General features: G+C 47.2%; 2 protein-coding genes and 1 long non-coding RNA gene across 8 annotated transcripts; 2 read left to right on the forward strand and 1 right to left on the reverse strand.

The window, feature by feature from the left end:
* Positions 1 to 26: 26 nt before the first annotated feature.
* Positions 27 to 8,585, forward strand: RIBC1 (RIB43A domain with coiled-coils 1). Of its 5 annotated transcripts, none has more exons than XM_083592255.1 (8): positions 27 to 160; positions 1,636 to 1,760; positions 3,250 to 3,331; positions 4,049 to 4,393; positions 6,227 to 6,345; positions 6,576 to 6,842; positions 7,731 to 7,897; positions 8,239 to 8,585. In XM_083592255.1, the coding sequence occupies exons 2-8, from the start codon at positions 1,644 to 1,646 to the stop codon at positions 8,318 to 8,320; spliced, it is 1,179 nt and encodes a 392-aa protein (XP_083448381.1). In that variant the 5' UTR covers positions 27 to 160; positions 1,636 to 1,643; the 3' UTR covers positions 8,321 to 8,585. The 5 variants fall into 5 exon arrangements, with proteins under 5 accessions (XP_083448381.1, XP_083448380.1, XP_083448382.1 ...); XM_083592254.1 differs by having other exon boundaries at positions 35 to 160; positions 1,630 to 1,760; XM_083592256.1 differs by having other exon boundaries at positions 35 to 160; positions 1,630 to 1,760; positions 6,576 to 6,803.
* Positions 8,586 to 9,773: 1,188 nt separating this feature from the next.
* HSD17B10 (hydroxysteroid 17-beta dehydrogenase 10) lies at positions 9,774 to 19,706 on the reverse strand. Of its 2 annotated transcripts, none has more exons than XM_083592321.1 (6): positions 19,500 to 19,706; positions 18,907 to 19,071; positions 18,656 to 18,820; positions 12,574 to 12,702; positions 10,662 to 10,770; positions 9,774 to 10,168 (listed from the first exon to the last, which is right to left on the reverse strand). In XM_083592321.1, the coding sequence occupies exons 1-6, from the start codon at positions 19,524 to 19,526 to the stop codon at positions 9,978 to 9,980; spliced, it is 786 nt and encodes a 261-aa protein (XP_083448447.1). In that variant the 5' UTR covers positions 19,527 to 19,706; the 3' UTR covers positions 9,774 to 9,977. The 2 variants fall into 2 exon arrangements, with proteins under 2 accessions (XP_083448447.1, XP_083448448.1); XM_083592322.1 differs by having other exon boundaries at positions 9,922 to 10,168; positions 10,631 to 10,770; positions 19,500 to 19,586.
* Positions 19,687 to 19,935, forward strand: LOC310752290. The gene is made up of 2 exons (XR_014542894.1): positions 19,687 to 19,778; positions 19,867 to 19,935. It is a non-coding gene; the product is annotated as an uncharacterized lncRNA (long non-coding RNA).
* Positions 19,936 to 20,396: the final 461 nt, after the last annotated feature.

Genomic DNA, 20,396 nt, shown 5'->3' on the forward strand with positions numbered 1-20,396 from the left:
CCTCTTCCCTTCCTCTAAAGGCGCTCCCGCCCTGCCGGCCCTTTTCTTTTGGCTGATAGGTTCCTCCGCTTCTCAATTTGCATAAATCGACGCGGGGTTTCAGAACAGGCTGGCTTGTTGGCATAGCAACCAGGAGGCCGCAAACTTCTGGAGGGAGAAGGTGAGAGCGGGACAGCGGTTGGGAGGTCCAGGGCGCTAATTTATGATATGACATGATATGCGCGCACACGCCGCATGAAAATAGGGACATCCTAAGGAAAGGCGGGACATTCTGGGATCAAATCAGAAACCAGAACAGCTTCTCTAAATCGGGGAGGTCCCTGGAAAATAGGGACACTTGAAGGGTCTGCACACTGCTTTTTCCCCTGACAGGGACTCAAGGCAGTTTACTGATAAAAACAAGAACTGCTAAAAACATGGGGGGGGGGGAATAGTTAAAAAACAATAGAACATTGATAAAATAAAACTGTATATAAAATCTATTGAAACCATACAAATAACTACAATAAAACAGCACAGCACCAGGCGGGGTCAGCCCAAAACATTTTGGTGCCTAGAGGTAAAAAAGGTAAAGGATCCCTAACAGTTAAGTCCAGTCACGAATGACTCTGGTGTTGCGGCGCTCATCTCACTTTACTGGCCGAAGGAGCCGACGTTTGTCCGCAGACAGTTTTTCCAGGTCATGTGGCCAGCATGGCTAAGCTGCTTCTGGCAAACCAGAGCAGTGCACAGAAACGCCGTTTACCTTCCTGCCGGAGTGGTACCTATTTATCTACTTGCACTTTGACGTGCTTTCAAACTGCTAGGTTGGCAGGAGCTAGGACTGAACAACGGGAGCTCACCCCGTCACAGGGATTTGAACCGCCGACCTTCCGATCAGCAAGCCCTAGGCTTAGTGGTTTAGACCACACCGCCACCCGCATCCCTTATTGGTACCTAAAGTGGACCCCAAGTAGTGCCTCCATTCCCCACCAGGGAGGAAGGGGAAAGTGAATTGTTTTCAACATTTTGCTTTGTTGGGGGATTGAAATAAAGGCAGTCTTGTGTTAGAACACTGGAGAAGACAGCAATCACTAGATCACCTTTAGGAAACCTCTGACTTATAAGGTTGTTTCCTCCAAACCACAAAATGTGGGAAGTAGAGATGTGGTCTTTCATGGGGAACTTGATCATGCAGGCAATCCCTGCCACAATCAGCTTGGCCAGTCATATGCTCAATGCTTGAGAAGCACTGAGCAGAGGCCTTGCAAAGTGCTTCACACTGAAGTTTCAACGCAACTAGCTGGCTGCCATGCACTTGGGAAACGCTTCCCAAGTACTTTGACAGGTGGACAGAGCAACCCACCTGTCAAGCTTGGTCCATGAGGTGGGGACAGATAAGAATCTGGCCCGCCTGGCTGAAAAGGTTTCCCAGCACTGAACTAGGCAGATCTGATGTTGGAGAAAAGCTTATTCCATGTTTACCCAAGACCTATCTGCAAATTGTTCCAGAATAGATAGAGAGACAGGCCTAGGTATCTATTCCCACCACTCAGATAAGATTAGTTAGCAATGGGATGGAGCTGGGTCTGCTTTAAAAACTTAAAAACTTAAATCTCTCTTCCTCTGACAAGAAAACACAACCCTCAGTTACAGGTGCAAAGATGTATAAAGTGGACATCCAGCCAGATATAAAAGAGGCAGCTGCCATTGAAGCCCGCAGGAACCGGGAGAAGCAAAGACAGAGCCGCATCTTTAATGCTCGCTATCGCACGATGGGGGTGAGACATGGAGGGCTTATAGAGCCATGTTTTCGGAGGAGGACTGCCTTGATTTTGAAGTTCTGGGAAAGACTCCTTAACTATCCCTCAGAACTGAGATACCTGTAGGAAGTAATCCCTGTGCACAGACATCTTAACCTGAACACTCCTTTCTAAATTTACTCAGCTTGTCAGCTTGTTCAGTGAGACACAGCGAGAGGTCATTTATTGGGGATGTGGGCTAGGCTTTGGGCAGTTAACATGCTGCCTTCTAGATGTTTTGAACTTCAACTCCCTTCATCCCTGACTAATTGCTATGCTGGCTGGAGATAATGGGAGTTGTAGTCCAAAAATCTTAAGGGCATCATGTTGGCCAAAAATCTTAAGGGCATCTGGACTATACATTAATCACTTTGAGAGAGCCAGTGTGGTATAGTGGTTAGTGTCAGACTAGGAACTGGTTCAAATCCCCACTTGGCCATGAAGCTCACCTAGGGACCTTGGCTACTCACTGCCTCTTAGCCTAACCTAACTCACAGGTTTGTTGTGAGGTTTAGTTGAGATGGGGGAGAACCATGAACCACCTTGAGCTCCTTAGAGAAAAAGGTGGGATATAAATGCAATAAATAATTGATTCATAGGAAGTGATTCATAAATACAAGAATAAACTCTCAGCAAAAAATCTCGTGAATAAGGTTCCAACTTCAGGGGTTGAAGTATTATGAGTGAAAGCAAGGACTGTTCATTTTCTGTAATTCCATTATTACAGGCATCATTTACAGATGACAAGTGTTCATCTCAGTGTTTCACGTAATAGATTACTCCTGATCACTCCTCAGGAGCATCTATATTTCATGGTCTAGATGCTCAGTGGTCATATATTCTATATATGCAGGCCAAAAGCTTAAACCTTAAGCCTTAAAAGCATCAGATCTGTTAGAAAGATAGGATAATTGATAGCAAAGGGGACAGAGGCACTTAAGGCAGCTTACAGCAAAAAATAAAGCAAGTAAAAATATTGAAGCATAACCACACACAAAAAGCCAGGATAGCAGATAAAAAATAACCAAAAGCAGCAGGAAATTAAGTAAAACCAGACCCTATTCTATTGCATCATTTGGTGGTAGGACATGTAGCAGGCCCTACCAGAGGAGCTGTGAGAACAGGCAGACTAATGTGGTAGCGGGTGGTCCTTTTAAGCTTCTTTATCCTGAGCCATTTGGGGCTTTAAATGTAAAAACAGCATTTTGACTTGAGCCCAGTAATGAACCAGAAATCAGCAAAGCTGGCACAGAAAGATAGGAGCCAAATAGCTCTGGTCAGCAGCTTCAAAGCTATATTCTAAACTAGCTGACATGAAATAGGAGAGCTTATGCCATTGCATCTTTCAGGTTCCTGCATGTTCTTTGTTGTCTTTATTTGGGAGGGCAGCATGCAAAATCCTGCATTCTGTTTGCTTCTGAAACAGCCACATCAGATGCAGCAATTAACTTATAATGTCACTTTTAAGGTGGATGTGGAAGGTTTAAAGACCCAGGTGGAAGAGCGAAAACTCAGAGAAATTGCAGAGAAACGACGTGATGAAGCTTTCGGTAAGTGTTTCTGCTCCATTTCTCTGTGAGGTCATTTATCTCACTTGTCTCAGGGCACTGGTCTGGGGCCTGAGCAAGTCAGTTTCCCCAACAGTTAAATTCAAATGAAAGAAAGTGCAGGAGGTCGGGCAGAATGAAATGCATCAACCTCAGCGGGGTTTGTATTTTTAAAAATATATCCACTCTTTTGACCATATCAAACAGGCAGCTTCATAGTTTAATTTTAAATCGGGCAGCTTGAATCTACGTCTTTCTTTAAGATCTGTTAATATTTTAAATTTAATCCTTGGTTTTTTCCCCACCAGATAAATTTTGATAACCCTCTTTGCCATTACTTGAAGTACCTCACATTACCAATAATCGGTATACAGTGGTACCTCCGGAGGTCCGTTCTTAACCTGAAGCAGCCCAGGAGCGTGAGGCAAGGGTGTGCAGCTTGCCTGCTGCTCCCAAGCCTCCCCCTGGTGCCGGCTTGCGGAGGTAGTGCTAGGAGGCGGTAATGCCAGGAGGCAGGCTGCATCTGCAAATAAGCCTTGAATTTTAAAGGCGTGTCTCATTTGCAGGTGCATCTAATATTTGGGCCAATACGGTAAACAATAATGGTGATAATGGACATCCTTGTCTTGTTCCCTTTACATCTCCAGGTTTGTCAGTCAGTTCTTTTTCATGAGACAGACAGAGCAATGACTAACAGCATCCTGTGCTGTTCTTATGCAGATGCAGATCGGGTGCAGTGTGACAAGATTGCACAAATGCTGGAAGAAGAGGAGCGCCAACGGAAAAAGCAGCTTCACCAGGCTGTCTTGGATTTTCGTGAGCGGGAGCAACAGCCCTCCATGCGCCGGGAGTGGGACATCCATGACCCAGAGGCGGCACGCAAAGGCCACCCAGCCCGCGTGAGTGACGATGACCCTCGGTGTGGCCCTTCTAGCATGCAGCGCTTTGCTGGTGAGGACCTGAATGCGAACGCTCGGCAAAAACTTCTAAAGGAGCAGAACAAACGCATCCTGGAGGAGCAGAGAAGTGAACGGGAGAAGGACCTTGCTGACCGTAAATATGCTGGTATGTTCAGGATGGGGGGTGTGAAATGCCCTCAAGATCCTTTGCTTGGGGACACAGGAGTGTGAAGCTGGTGTTGTGTGGGAGGAGGCCAGGCAGCTGCTGTGGTTGACAAAGGAGTGTGGAGAATAACATCTAGCTAGTCCCAGCATTGGCCCTGCCCAAGACACTCGAGTGCCTCAGGTGGAGTAAATCATTCTGCACAGCCAGTTTCCCTGCAACGTACTTGGCCTCAGTTCTGGGTGAAAATGTAGAACTGCAAGCTTTATTTGTTTCCCTTGAGCTCTTCTTAAGACCGTTTGTATTACTCAGAAGTTGGAGATGAAGGAATTCTCCTGCATTTTCTGCAAGCATTTCCATGCTTTACTTTGCTATATATTTTATGACTTTAAATCTCCGCTGGGGTTCTCTCACCAAAGAGTACTTGCCCCAAAACTGGGTCTTGGCATCCAGGAATTCTCCCATTCATATTTTTGGCACCAACAAGATTCACCCAACTGGAATACTGGTTTTGCTCTTAAGGAATGATATGTAGCTGCATAACATGGAGCTGGAAGTCCTTTTATTTTCTTCTTCTTTATCTTTCTTTAGGTTGCTTTTCCTTTTCTCACATTTTCTCATTCTTTAAGTTTCTCCTTTCCTTTTCTTTCTTCTGACTTTGTTCTTTTAGACTAAGTAGCTGTTTTATCTCAGTATATCATAGAAATATACTTTGTAATGGGTGTATTTTGTATAAGTATCAATATATATTTTTGTGTTTTTTTAAAAAAGTTTTACCCAACTGGACTGATAAGTTGGAGGTGAATCTTTAAGAGCAGTGTTTCCCAAAGTGGGTGATACCACCTCTGGGGGGCTCTGGAATGATTCAGAGGGGTGATAGTAGCCTCAGGTGCAATGGGGGGGGCACTGAATAAAAATAAGGGCACGGTGGGTATGTAATGACACTTACCGCCAGGTTGGGTGCTGTTGCGTGACGGCGACAATGCCTCCCTTGGACCCAGTGGTCCTGCTGGAGGCGAGGGTTTTCCCAGGCTTGGGTGAACACTTTTCAGCTTCACCCAGTCCTGGGAAACTTGCTTGCCTATTTACAACATCTTTATTTACTATGTTGTAGGGTATAGGTAGAAATCAACACACACAATTTTGCGAACAATTTATTTCATTGCACTGGAAACATTTTCTTTCTTTATTGTGCCTGACACAGACCCCCCCTGATGCCAATCCATGGATCCCACGTTAAGAACCCCTGCTCTAGATAAGAGGCATAGTAGCCAACTAACTCTCTGGTGTATGTTTCTTGGCCAGGTGTGTGCTAGTACTGTTCAAAAGTGAGCACAGACCAGCACAATCGCCACATGCACGACCACGGATCCCCGTGCCATTTTTGGCACGACCAGGAGGCAGGGCAGGCTGGTGCATGCAGTATCTTGGAATGCAACCCCTTCGTAAATTGGGAATTGCCTGTCCTACTATAGGGCTGATCACCTGCTTTGACATGGCCTTCTCATTTTCTGCTGTTAGCTCAATGGTACACTGTTAAGTTAGAGCACTGGCTTGTCTAGTCAACAACAGGTGCTAATGCAAGCAGTGACCATGTTTCTCCTTGACCAGTCTTCCACTGTTGGAACTGGAGAAGGAAGTCATCACTTAACTTACTACCAGCATCACAAGCCCTACTGAAACAGTTAGGAGCTGCAAAGCAACACAGATGTGTCTGTCTCCCATTCTGCTACTCTTACGCCATTCCAAATCTCCTGCCTCACTTTGCCTTATGGGAGGATCAGGTGTGTGTGTACATAGCTTGACTGCATGTCAGAACACCTGCTTTCCTTGTAGACAGCCTGGAGGACAAAAAGAGGATAGAGCTGGACCTACGAGCCCTGGAACTGGCACGTTTGGAGGAAGAGTGTCGCAAGGCCAAAGCCATGGCAATAGCTGACTTTAATCGAGCCCAGGTACCATCTTCCTGTATTAATTAGCTATTCATCTGCATCGTTCTTCAACCTCCAGATGTTTTGGACTCCCAACTTCCATCATCCCTGATCACTGGGCATGCTGACCAGGGCTAGTGGAAGTTGTAGTGCACACATGTGGAGAGTACCAAGTTGGGAAAGGCTGGGCTAGAAAGACATGAGCACAAGGCTTTAGATGCAACAGCATCCCATCTACTCCTTTCCCAAACCAGGCTGCAGAGGTTGCTGAGCAGCAGCGTCTGGCCCAGCAGCGTGAGCAGGACAATAACTATGCAGAAATCTACAACCACCTGACGGGTGACCTCCTGACAGAAAACCCTGACATCGCCAAAAGCCTTGTGGGCCCACACCGTGTGATCACGGACCGCTGGAAGGGGATGACCTCTGCAGAAGTGGAGGCTGTGCGGAAAGCACAGGAGGAGCAGTGTAAGGAGAAGCAGGCAAGTGGCGGCATAGCTGATGCTGCAGCAAGAAAGCTTGTGAGTTACACAAGTTCCTTCGTAACTAATTCAACTAAGAGGATGTCCAGAAAATGGTGGGAATGTGCTGACATGGGCAATACAGATGTGTAGGTAGGTCTTTGCATAATATGCAAGGTGTGTGTACACTAGGTGGCAATCCATTACCTGTCCAGAGCACAGTGGAGCTAAGTAACATGGAATGCTTTCCCTTGTAAGCTCAAGAATGGTCCATTATGTAGGAGAGAACAGAGCAGCAGGTACATTGACCTAAGCACAGCCCTTATCTATGCATTTTAAGAGCATTTTCCTTATTGTGGGATTCAACTAAGTTACTGCATGCATGGAATGAGGGCCGCACATGCGGTGGGACCCCATCACCCCCTAAATCTGCTCTGGAGAGTTGGAGGAACCCCCAAAGTAGGTTTAGGGGGCACACAGGGGAAGGAGATGGGAAGTCCTGTTGCACAAGCAGACCTCGTTCTGTGCACACCCACCCCACTTGGTGCTATGTTGAATTCCTCTGTTATGCTGGGGGGGGGGAGGTTACAAAATTTTGGATGGTGTTTCTTTCCCAGATGAAAGATCAGTCTTTATCTTTCCATCCTGGAATGTTACAAAGGTTCTGTTTCCCTCTCTCTATATATATAAAATATAAATCACAGTTCAAAATACAAAATATAAATCACAGTCCAGCTTTTACATTGATTAACTCAAGAACACCTTACAACAGCCCTGTAAGGGAGGACAGTACCAACTCCATATTAACATTTGAGGGGGTTAGGTAACGGTTGAGAGAACAGTGGCTTGTGAGTTTGTAGCAAGAGTAGAGATTTTACCCAGGGGTGAAACAGTTTTCACTTCTGTCAGCCACATTATGCCTGAGCCTATTCTCTCCCACTCTATTAGAGGCTGCGGGAAGAAGAGCAGCAGAGGGAGGCTGAATGGGACCGGCAGCGGGAGTTGGCTGGCCGTGCCGCCATGGAGATGGAGCAGCAGGAGCAGAATTTCCGCCAGCAGCTGAGGAAGAGCCTGGATGCCTACAACCAGGATCTGGCGGGTGCACAGAAGTCAAAGTGAGTAGGCCAAGGATGAAAGGTTCGTCCCTGCCCCCGGGAAGTGGAAATGAGGCAGCCTCCTCAGGTAGAGAATTGCAGGTACCCTGAAGGACAGGCTGAGCTTTGTCTAGAAGCACCACCACCTGCGCTCAATGCCTTTCTTCCCCCTAATCCTTACTACTCTTTGTTGTGATCCAGAGGTGAGGGAGATGCATTAGGCACATATTCAGAGGCATTTTCATCTTTTCTTCCTAGGTTACGTCCCGCTACTGAAAACAGAAGCCAAGGCTGACTCTTCCTTGGCACTAATGAAGTGACAAACATTTCCACTGAACACACTTCTGTTCTTTGTTTTACAGTTTACAGTATATGGAGAAAGAGGTCTACTCCAATGTACCCACAGCCCAGTACCACTTGCAGTTTAACACTAGCAGCCGCTGACTGAAGCATAACAAACCCAGTTCCAAATCTGGTTGGAATGAAGGCTTTGCGTTCAGTAAAGTATTTTTTGTGCAGTATTTACAAAGGGAGTCATCTGCTGGCTGTAATGTAGAATTACAAGGACAAAGCAACTGATGTTTGTTAGACCATAGTTTCCATGTTATTGCCTGAAGACCGCTCCACGTGGATGTCTATACCAGTGTAAAATGTTGCTCAACCACATGGCAAGCTACTTTGCATAAATGTCTTACCATATGATTGTTAAGTTCCGTGTAGAGTGAATTGGCTTCCCTAATGTGTGAATGGGTTCCCGGAGAAGAGAATTAGAGTAAGGGGCTAGGGTGGTTTGTTTTGCACACACATCACAGAACAGAGTGCCTTAACAACAGAATGTGGAACTCCAAGGGAACATCTCTATACAGCTTTTCCTCAGGATCAGGTGCTAGTATTTCTGGGATCTGTAGGTGGTTTAGCTCAGAATGGTTTGCTTATCCACAACAGCCAAGAAATAAAAGATCAAAGCCATCGGGGCAAACTGCACAGTCAGCTTCTTGCTCTCAACAGGGACTAAACATTATTTTAAGAATTCATAAATTCTTAATATAAAATATCTAAGCAGTGAACAAGTGTATATAAAATACATTATGTTCTGAACAGCCTTGTGATCTTTGGATGAAGGATGGTATACAAACATACACCTCATCATCATTGCCATACAATATAAAGTATAATAAAACCCCTTTATTGTATGTTAATGCCTGCAAGCTAAAAACAAATTCAGCAGGGCCGGACCATACTTGCTGGTGCTTGCAGTTATGCAGTAGCAAGACTAAGGCTGGAGTCCAGAAAGCCACTCTGCCCCCATAAGCTGCGATTCTCAGCTTTCATGGGCAGCAGCACTATCTGATACACAGCTTTTCCTGGCTACAGAAGTCTGGTATCTGAGTTTTATAATTCAAAAACCAGAGAACAGGCAGTATAAACTGGCCGTGGTCATAGCCAGGGTATAGGACTTCACTGCCCCACACTAACATACTCCCCTCTAACTACCACTCTTCCTTTCATACTTCCTGACTTGCTTTGCTACTCCACACTACCATTACTATTCCCCCCCAAGAGCTCTAAATAATTTGAAAGCTTTAGAAATAAGTTGCCTACTTTATTTGCACAATTTGATTTAGTAAGACTTTGCTTTCCTTCACTCTCAGATTTGTGTGTGTGTGTTGCACATGCATGTTATCCTCATCATAGACTGAGTAAAAGAGACAAAGAAGATCAACACCAAATAGAATCACAGGTGTCTTTGGTAGTAAGACAGAGACAGGGCTCCTGGATTGCATTGCAAATTTGGAACAGGGACTTATTAGTGGGTTAGAAGACTAGAGCATAGGGTTTTCTAGATTGTCCCACTAGCAAGGGATGAGAAGACTCATACAGCAAGAGAAGAGGAGCATACAATTAATTCATTTATTATAGTCCAGATGTTAATCATTTGCTTTTGCTAACCTAGATTCCAGCTGAGGAAGCATAGTATAGGCAGCTGTAATCATCAGCAGATTCAAAAGTACCATGATTATGGTCCAGTGGGCAGAGAAACAATCCCTGACTTGTGATGGGGAAGCAAACCCTCTCGCTCTTCCAGGGCCAAGCTTACAGTTCAGGGCTGCATTCGGATAGCCCCATCAAGCCGGATCACCTCACCATTGAGCATGGGGTTCTCCACTATGCATTGCACCAGGTGGGCATACTCCTCCGGAGCACCAAGACGACTTGGGAAGGGCACCTGCCGTGCCAGGAATGTCCTCACTTTCTCAGGAAGTGATGCCAGAAGAGGTGTTGCAAAGAGACCTGGAAAAAACAAAAGCACACTCAGGGTTGCCCCAGTCTCTGTTCTTTACACTTTTACAATGCCTATTAAGCAGAGCATTGTGTGAGTGTGCCACAATTATTGGAGCACAGAATGCATTGCTGGGTGCAGAATTTAGCTTCCTAAGAAGCTTAGTTTTTGTTTTAAAATGAGTTTCTTGGACTTACAGCTGCAAAGATAGGTTCAAAAGTGCATGGTCAGCACCTGCTGAAATCAGAAATGTGACAGGTGGTTCAATAAGGATTCCAGAAGTTCAGTACCACATACAGCCCTATGCCTATGACTAAATATGCAAGATATTCTGGATAAGACATGGAAAAGGCAAATTTGCATAAACGTATGCAGATAGCACTACCCCCACTAATGAATTCTGTACCAAGTTCTGTGGAGTATACAATCCTGCCATTACAGCCTTGAGCACCCTCCAAGAACACCTTCCTTACCCAAAGCCCAGATTCAAGGAAGGAGTGCTACCTGGTGCAATGGTAACTACTCGGATCCCCAAAGGTGCAAGATCCCGAGCGATGGGCAGTGTCATTCCCACAATGCCTCCTTTGGAAGCGGAATAGGCAGCCTGGCCAACCTGGGGAGGGAAAAAAAACAATGGCGCTCTAAACCCTTATTAAAGTCACAAGTGTTCTCTGAAATGCGTATGTGGAGGGTGTGGAGATTGCGTAGCACTGCAACAAGCCTGCCAGAGGTATAGGAAGCCTGAGCACAGCAGGGCAGTAATCTGAAGTCACTCTTAATTGGGGCAAGGTGAGGGGGTAGAAAGCAAGTCACTGGAAGTTCTTAAACAGGTTTAGGGGGAAATTTCCTCCCAGCCCTCCATCCAAACTCCTTTAAGCAAGTGTGGGGAAACTTTGGCTCTCCAGATGTTGCTGAATTACAGCTCCTATCAGCCTCACCCAGAATGCACAGCCAATGGCCAGGGATGATGGGGGTTATGGTTCAGCAACACCCAGGAGCAGACATTGGCCATTGTTATGTTACCTTTTATAAAGCTGTGGGGAAACTCTGAAGGTAACATAACAATGGCCAATGTCTTTGGTACAAGACAATCCTTACTCTATTCCTTGCTGAAAAACATATATAGCCCCTTGCCTCAGGCTTGGTACACCTTTAGTCTGCAGACCAGTGTGGTATAGGAGAACAGGGCAGAACACAAGCCTGCCCGAGTATCATAGGCAAACCTGTAAGTCTCTTACTCACTCTACTGCTGGGTAGAAGTTTTCTGAATCACTGGCTGTCTCAAAGCTAGAGGCTGGTCATCTTTGAATTAATTCAGCTTTGATGCCTAAACCCGGCCTCTCAATACAAAGTCTCTTGTCATCTTGTGAACCAAGAGCAAACCTGTGATTTTTTTTTAACCTTATGAAATGAATATTCCATTTTACTGTACTCCCCTGCCATTACACATTCAGAATGGGCACATATGTACACACAACCCAAGTAAGGCAACAGTGCTCCCAGAAATGCCAGCAAAGCATTGTGGTCTGTCAGGTGCATCCCTTGTACAGTGCAGTAGAAGCTGGAGCACACATAGTGGGAGTACCTGGTGCTAATCCTGTCAATAAAACATCTGCCCAACTTGGAGTATGGGTGGCATAGAATTATTATTAATTTTAATATGTTGATGATCTGTTTTATTGAGCTTGAGATACAAGATGTTTCCCTCTGCTCAGTAACTTACAGTCTCCAAGTTTCCGGGACAAAGCAGAGCAATAATTAACCCTAGACTATTCTACTGATGTTGTGCAGAAGAAATGGGGAACTTCAGGTCTTCCAGACATAATCCCTGACCACTGCCCATACTGGCTGGGGCTGGTGGGAGTTGCAATCCAACAAAGACCTTTATGGTCCTGCTCTTCTGTAAGAATGGCACTAAGCACAGGACACCTGTGTGTATACTGCTTTAAGGTAGTGTCAGCTGGGTGTTGCCAACCAGGCCAGCTGGCAGTGTATGTGATCAACAAAAGGCAACATGTGGGCTAGTACGTGCAAGAAGTCATGAACTAATAGAAGTCAAATAAATATTCCATCAACATGCTTAGAATGGTGTGTAACCACAAAGAAACACTGAAGCTGAGGCAGAAAGCCTTTCCACAGTTCATATCTATATCAAAGTTTGGTTGAGAATGAACGAGCCGGGTGGTGCTGTAAGCACAGCAACAACAAACAGCAAACAGAACAGTTCTTCCTGTGACTTCTTCAACATATTATATGGCTTTTGTTTATGAATTAAGAAACAATTGATAGTGTTTAATAAATATTGCCAATACATTATTAGCCCACGGGTTGCCTTTTGTTGATCAGATTCTTTTGTGTTGTAACACAGGGGATTCTCTTTGTCTCATACAGCTGGCAGGGGAGGCTTGAGACTTACCTGCCCCTCAAAGGCAGCCACACTGGCAGTGTTGATGATGACCCCTCTGTGCCCATCTGAGTCAGGCTCATTCCGTCCCATTTCACCTGCTGTCAGACGGATTACGTTGAATGTTCCAGCAATATTCACCTGAGGAACACAGGCAGGTGGAAGTTATGCACCCCAAAGCTTGGCCCTTCCTTACCCCTTTCAAACCAATAGTGAAAGACATCACCTTTACTTCATCGCATTAGAACTCTGGGTCTAGCAAACACCTCTTGTCACTCAAAATCATTAAGTCAAATATTAATATTAAACTCAATCGTTCCTTCTGATGGGGGTACAAACAATACTGCCCAACACAGCCTTTGACATACAGCAAGCGACTATTATAATCTGGGCAGGAATCTGAAGGGCCTTGGAGCACAGGTGGTTTTTCCATCACTCCCTGTTGAATGTCATGGCCCAGGAAAAGAGGGAAATGCTGGAAGGAAAACAGTGGCTTGTATGCATGGTGTTGTCAGGAAAGGTTTGGCTGCATCGTTTGTATGCATGGTGTTGTCAGGAAAGGTTTGGCTGCATCGTTTGTATGCATGGTGTTGTCAGGAAAGGTCTCTGCTTCCTTGAGAAAGGACTTCAGGCAAGAAATGGGTGGCACCTCATAGCGGTTGGCAAGAAGATCTTTGCTCAGAGTCTCATGAACCTGATCAGGAAAGCTTTAATCCAAGAATATGTAAAAAATGTATTGATAAATGGACGAAAATATTGAGCTATAATATGTTATGATATAAAGTTAAGATAAATGAAAAAGGGTAAGAATTTGCTGAACTGATTATGTAAATGGGAGTACAAAGGGGGGAGGTGTGAGGAGGTCAAGGAAACAAGCATATGAATTTAAAGATATCAAAAAAAATATGGATTTGTTTTTAACTTCTTCTTTAACTATTTGTTTTTTGTATGAATTTTTGTATTTTTTGTGTTTTCTTTTTTTATTGTTTATCCTTTTTTGTGGTTTTTTTTTTCATTCTGTAAAATTCTACTTTTTCTGTAAAACCCCAATAAATATTTATAAAAAAAAAGGAAAGCTTTAATCCAAATCCTGAGGGGCAGGAAGACAGTTGAAAGGAGAACCCCCGGTACTGGCGATAATAGCTTCACTCACACACAGGAAACTGAGGTCCTGCAACAGAAACCTGCTAAAGGGCAGGAAACTACAAGAAGGAAGTAGCTGGAAGGAATGACTTGTTCTGCTTGTCTCTATACCAAAGTACAGAGTATGGGAAACAAGCAATAATAAATAATAATAAATTTTATTTATATCCCGCCCTCCCCAGCCGAAGCTGGGCTCAGGGCGGCTAACAACAATCAAAATAATCCAACATTCTAAAAACATTCATTATAAAATTAATTAAAATCAAATTAAAATCAAATTGATGGCAACCATTAAGCAAAATTTTGCGCCCTGACCAAAGGCCTGGTGGAACAGCTCTGTCTTGCAGGCCCTGCGGAAAGATGTCAGGTCCAGCAGGGCCCTAGTCTCTTGTGACAGAGCATTCCACCAGATTGGAGCCGCGGCCGAGAAAGCCCTGGCTCTAGTTGAGGCCAGCCTAACCTCTCTGTGGCCTGGGATCTTCAGGATGTTTTTATTTGCAGACCGTAAATTTCTCTGTGGGACATACCGGGAGAGGCGGTCCCGTAGGTACGAGGGTCCTAGGCCGTATAGGGCTTTAAAGGTTAAAACCAGCACCTTAAACCTGATCCTGTACTCCACCGGGAGCCAGTGCAGCTGGTATAGTACCGGATGAATATGATCTCGCAGCGAAGACCCCATAAGGAGTCTCGCCGCGGCATTCTGCACCCACTGGAGTTTCTGGGTCAGTCTCAAGGGCAGCCCCACGTAGAGCGAGTTACAATAATCCAGTCTGGAGGTGACCGTCGCGTGGATCACAGTGGCTAGGTCAGGGCGAGAGAGATAAGGAGCCAACTGCTTAGCTTGGCGGAGATGAAAAAATGCCGCCTTTGTTATAGCTGTAATCTGCGCCTCCATAGAGAGGGAGGTATCGAAGATTACACCCAAACTCTTAACAGACAATGCTGGCACTAATTGCACCCCCGCAAGAGATGGGAGTTGCCCCCTCAATCCCATATCGCTCCGTCCCAGCCAGAGGACGGAGGATTTAACTTCAACCGGCTCCCACGTAACCATCCAGCCACAGCTTCCAGACATCTGGTCAGTGTGTCTGGGGCCGAGTCAGGATGGCCATCCATCAACAGATAGAGTTGGGTGTCATCGGCATACTGATGGCAACCCAGCCCAAAACTCCGGACAAGCTGGGCGAGGGGGCGCATAAAGATGTTAAAAAGCATCGGGGAGAGAATCGCACCCTGAGGCACTCCACACACCAAGAAGTGGCGCGATGACAATTCCCCCCCAAGCGCCACCCTCTGTCCCCGACCAGAGAGAAACGAGTGCAGCCATTGGAGGACTGTGCCCTGGATCCCCACGTTGGCAAGGCGGTGGTCTAGGAGTTCGTGATCGACCATGTCGAAGGCTGCTGACAGGTCTAGAAGAATCAGCAGCCCCGACCCGCCTTGATCCAGCTGCCTGCGGAGATCATCTGTTAGGGCGACCAGAGCCGTCTCGGTCCCATGACCAGCGCGGAAGCCGGACTGGAATGGATCGAGAGCCGATGTTTCATCCAGAAACCTACCAAGCTGTTCAGCAACCGCTCTCTCAATCACCTTACCCAGGAATGGAAGATTCGAAACCGGGCGGTAATTGGATAGATCTAAGGGATCTAATGATGTTTTCTTTAAGAGCGGACGCACCACTGCCTCCTTCAGTTCCCCTGGGAATATCCCGGTGCCAAGGGACAAATTGATGATATCACCCAGGGGGGCCCGCACCTCGTCTGGACACGCTCTAATCAGCCAAGACGGGCACGGGTCAAGAGGACAGGTGGTGGGCTTTCCAGCTTGGAGGAGTCTGTCCACATCGGCTGGGTATATCCAGTCAAAGTGGTCCAATACTGGACCCGAGGACAGTCGAGGGGCCTCCAGTTCCTTTATTGTATCCAAATTGGCAGGGAGGTCATGGCGGAGCAACAGGACCTTCTCCGCAAAAAAGCTTGCAAATGTCTCACAGCTGTGTGTCAAATTGTTATTTAAATTTGGCTGTCCTTCAAGGGACGTTAAAGACCTAATTATACTAAATAATTGCGCCGGGCGAGAGCTAGCGGAGGCAATGGAGGCCGAGAAGTAGGACTTCTTAGCGGCCTTCACTGCCATCTCGTAGGTTTTCATAAAAACCCTATAAGATGTTCTTGAGGCTCCGTCACGGGCACCCCGCCATACTCGCTCCAGCCGTCTGAGGTCCCGCTTCATTTTCCGAAGCTCCTCAGTAAACCAGGGAGCCCGGTTTCTGCGGGGTCGCAGAGGGCGCCTAGGTGCGATCTCATCGATGGCTGCTAGGAGCTGGATATTCCAGCCCTCAACAAGCTCAGTCAATGAGTCGCCAGGGGGAGTAAGGTCCCGCAAGGCCTGACGGAATCTATCAGGGTCCATCAGCCTCTGCGGGCGAGCCCAAATTGGCTCGCCACCTAAGCAGGGTGGGGGTGGAAAATCAATCCTGGCTTTCAGAGCTTAGTGATCAGACCATGGCACCTTCATCGAAGGAGACATGATCACATCTATACCGGCGCCAAAGATCAAATCCAGCGTGTGGCCTGCTTGATGTGTGGGGCCCGAAACAAACTGGGAGAGCCCTAGTGTCGCCATGGAAGACACCAGGTCCAGAGCCTGTGAGGAGGGAATGGCATCAGCATGGATGTTGAAGTCCCCCAATACCAATAGGCTGGGAACTCCAAGGCCCAGTCGGCCACCGCCTCCAGCAGGCCTGACAGGGTGGCTGCTGGTGCGCTAGGTGGCCGGTACACCAGCCAGACAGCCAAGCTCACCTTGGAGCCCCACACTAGGCCAACACATTCAATGCCGGGAATCGATGGCGATGGTAGAGCCCTGAAAGAACAATCTTCCCGGATTAATAATGCCACCCCTCCCCCCCGGCCCACAGTCTGCTACTGGTAGAGGACGGAGAAACCCGGGGGCGCCATCTGTCGTAAGGTAACAGTTTCCCCTTCGCGCACCCAGGTCTCCGTCACACAAGCCAGGTCAACCCCCTGCGAGGTGAAGAAGTCTCGCAGGGTGGCGGTTTTGTTGCCTATAGACCTGGCATTGCACAACACCAGTGACGGAGGTGAGTAATCCTTGCTCACCCTACCTTTGTCCCTCGGGATGGGGCGCAGATTGGAAGGGGTACGAGCATATCCGTATCTCGATCCCCTTCGCCTATGACATCTGCCCCCACCGCCATACCTCCCTCGCCCCACCACGGTAGCAATCCCAAGCCTCAAACCAACCTCCATTTACAAAATAAAAAACAAATCAAACCAAAAACAATTGTACCAACAAAACAAATCCCCACCCCACACACTATCCAACCCCAAACCAACATAAAACGGAACAAAATAAAAATCCATGTATACAGACCACCGTTCACGGTGGTACAACAAAGTAAAAAGTAAAAACCCCCTTAAAACACTTTAAAATATATAAAAACAGATTAATTTGAGTTCTTAATACAATATAGTGGACATTACTGAAACCTGGTGGGGTCGGACTCATGACTAGAACGTGGAAATTGAGGGGTACAACTTGTTTAAAAGGAATAGACCAAACAGGAAGGGATGAATAGTGTTATATGTAAAAGATTATATGAGTAAAAACTGTAGGAGAGGGAAACAACAGTAACCTTATTGTGGGTGTGCTATAGACCTCCAAGCAAGACTGAAGATTTGCACGATTCCTTCCTAGAGCAGATTACCAAACATTCAAAAAAGAAAGAGATAATAGTCATAGAAGACTTCAATTACCTCAATATCTATTGGATATCAAGCTCTGCCAAGAATGTAACAAATTCCTCCACTGCCTCACTTACAATTTCATTTCCCTGAAGGTAGAAGAAGCAACAAGAGGATCATCTATCTTGGACCTTGTATGAAATGGAAGTACTAGGAAATTTGGGAGGAAGCAATCATTTACTTGGTTTCATGATACAAAGGCAAGGGAAAGCTGAGTGCAGTCAGACATGTGCACTTTGGACTTTAAGAAGGCTGATTTCAAAAACACCATGAGATCACATGGTCAGAAATACTCAAATAGCAGGGAGTCTGAATGGTTGGAAGTTTCTTAAAGGTAAACTATAGGCACAAATGCTAACAATTCCAACAAGAACGAAAATTGGGAGGCACCAAAAGAAACCAGTGTGGCTGCAAAAGGAGCTTACAGAGGAGCTGAGATGTAAGAAGGGAATGCAGCAGCAAAAAAGCTAATGCTATTATAGGCTCCATCAACAGTAGTGTCCAGAACAAGGGCAGTAATAGTACCACTCTGTTCTGCTTTGGTCAGACCACACCTAGAGTCCTGTGTCCAGTTCTGGGCACCACGATTTAAGAATACTGGGTGCAAAGAAGGGTGACCAAGATTATTAAGGGTCTGCAAACCAAACCTTATGAGAAATAGTTGAGGGAGTAGTGGGTGGGGGGAGAGTTGAAATGGAAATGGAAAAAGGAGGATGAAAAGGAGTTCAGTGGTACCTCGGGTTAAGTACTTAATTCATTCCGGAGGTCCGTACTTAACCTGAAACTGTTCTTAACCTGAAGCACCACTTTAGCTAATGGGGACTCCCGCTGCCGCCGCGCCGCCGGAGCACGATTTCTGTTCTCATCCTGAAGCAAAGTTCTTAACCTGAAGCACTATTTCTGGGTTAGCGGAGTCTGTAACCTGAAGCATATGTAACCTAAAGCGTATGTAACCGGAGGTACCACTGTAACTTGAAAAGGAGCAGAGTATGGCTGGCTGACAGGCACCTTGAAGAGGAACACTCCACACGACAACATTTTGTTACAGATCTCACTTGCTCAGTAAGGTATCTCAATTTTTTTGCTGTTTTTGTGAGGCAAGAATTGTTAGGGAAATGGTCGGAGCAAGAACACTTGATGACAAACCAATAACAAGAATGGACTAGGGTTTTCTTAATGCTCACATTAATAACTCTCTGGAAGTCTTCCAAGTTGTGAGGAAGGTCCTTCTTAATATTATAGGTCTTGACAGCCACTGCAATCCCAGCACAGTTCACTGCCACATCCACACGGCCAAACTTTTCCCGTGCCAGTGCTAGGGCAGCCTTCACATCGGACTCTGATGTTACCTGGGAAAGGAGAGGAAACCACTTAGCTCAGCTGCTCCTCTGTGGGTACAACCTCTTTATCAAATCCCCCTTTGAAAAATCCCTACATCAGCCGGAGCAAAGATGCATCTCTCTCCCAGCGCTTTGGCCACGCTCTCCCCCTCGGACTTGGGCAGATCCACAAGCACAGCGCTGCCTCCCTGTTGCACCAGCCGCTCTGCCGTGGCCCGGCCTAGGCCTGAAGCCCCACCAGTCACCAGGCCAACCATTCCCTGGAAATCAAGAGAATAAAGAGAAAATGATCCTTCAGGTGAAGCAGGAGTGCCAAGAGGTTCTAAAGTGTTCGATGCCTTCCAGGCTCAGTCCCCCCCCTGGTGCTGCCCAGGCTTCCCTGGGTTTGAAAAAGGTGCCAGCAGTGCCCATCATTCCTTCCCCCGACAGGGGCGCCTGTCATAAAGCTGTTGGAAGCAAAGGGAAGACCCCCCCCCCATTACTTCCCTGGGAGAAGCCCCCTCGTGGCGCTTCCGCCCGCCGGCCAGACCCCAAGGCGGCGCGCGAGGGCGCCTCCCCAGACACGCGCCTTCCTCGCGGCAGCTGCTTCCCCAGCATATCGGGAAAGGCCTCGCCCTCGGCCTCTCTTCCGGCCTCGCTCTCCGGCTTGGGCGCCAGACCCTCCCCGCCGCCGCCGCCGCCTCCTCACCTTCACGCTCCTCAGCGCCGCCGCCATGTTTCTCCCGAAGCCCCGCCCCTTCGCCGGGGAGGGGCTTCCGGGAGGGCGGGGCCGCGCGCGGCTTCCGCCCTTCGAGGAGTCGCTTGTTCCCGCCGGGACGGAGCCGCGCCGGTCCCGGGGAGGGGGCGGGGGGTCCGGAGCTGGCGGCCTGCAAAGAGGCGCGGCCGAGTCACCTGGGCGACCGAGGGGAGCTGCGGCTGAAAAGGGCCGGGTGTCCGCCGGGGAGAAGGCTGCTCAGTTCCTCGAAGGGTAAGGAGGGGCCGAGAGAGGATTGCTTTTGTTTCTGAATACAAAAGTTAACATTTCTAAACTACCAGCCACCTCGTATTTTTTCCAGAAAATATTCCGTCGCTCAAGTTGCTGCCTTGTAGCCAAGCCATTGTTCTCCAACAAGAATGAACTCCAACATTCTCAAAAAGAAACAAAGGCAGGACGCCTCCTTCCTGCGCCGAGTCCCTCCAGAGTGCAAAAGGAGGCGGCGGCTGCATCCCCACGTCCAATGTGTCTTGCGTCTTAAGAAGTAGCATGGCTAGTCTAAAGTAACTCAACCTGATGGGCTGACTTTATATGGTTTCAAACTCCCCCTGAACAAGCGGGTTTAGGATCTGGGCAGGAGGTTGGGGGAGGACGCTGTTCCTGGATCCATCTCTGGTGCTAGAGGCCCAGGTGACCTCTGTGACTCAACCTTTTACCAACCTTGGCAAGACAGCTACTGGCCCTGGCCACTGTCTGTTGTCCATGCACTACTTTCCGGATTGGACTACTGCAATGTGCTCTATGTGGAGCTGCCCTTGACCTGGAAGGTGCCACTAGTGCAAAATGTGATGGCTCAACTGCAGAGTTGGGCAGAATATCACCATAATATTA

Source organism: Podarcis filfolensis (assembly GCF_964270895.1).
Source record: "Podarcis filfolensis genome assembly, chromosome: 17".
Lineage (NCBI taxonomy): Eukaryota > Metazoa > Chordata > Lepidosauria > Squamata > Lacertidae > Podarcis > Podarcis filfolensis.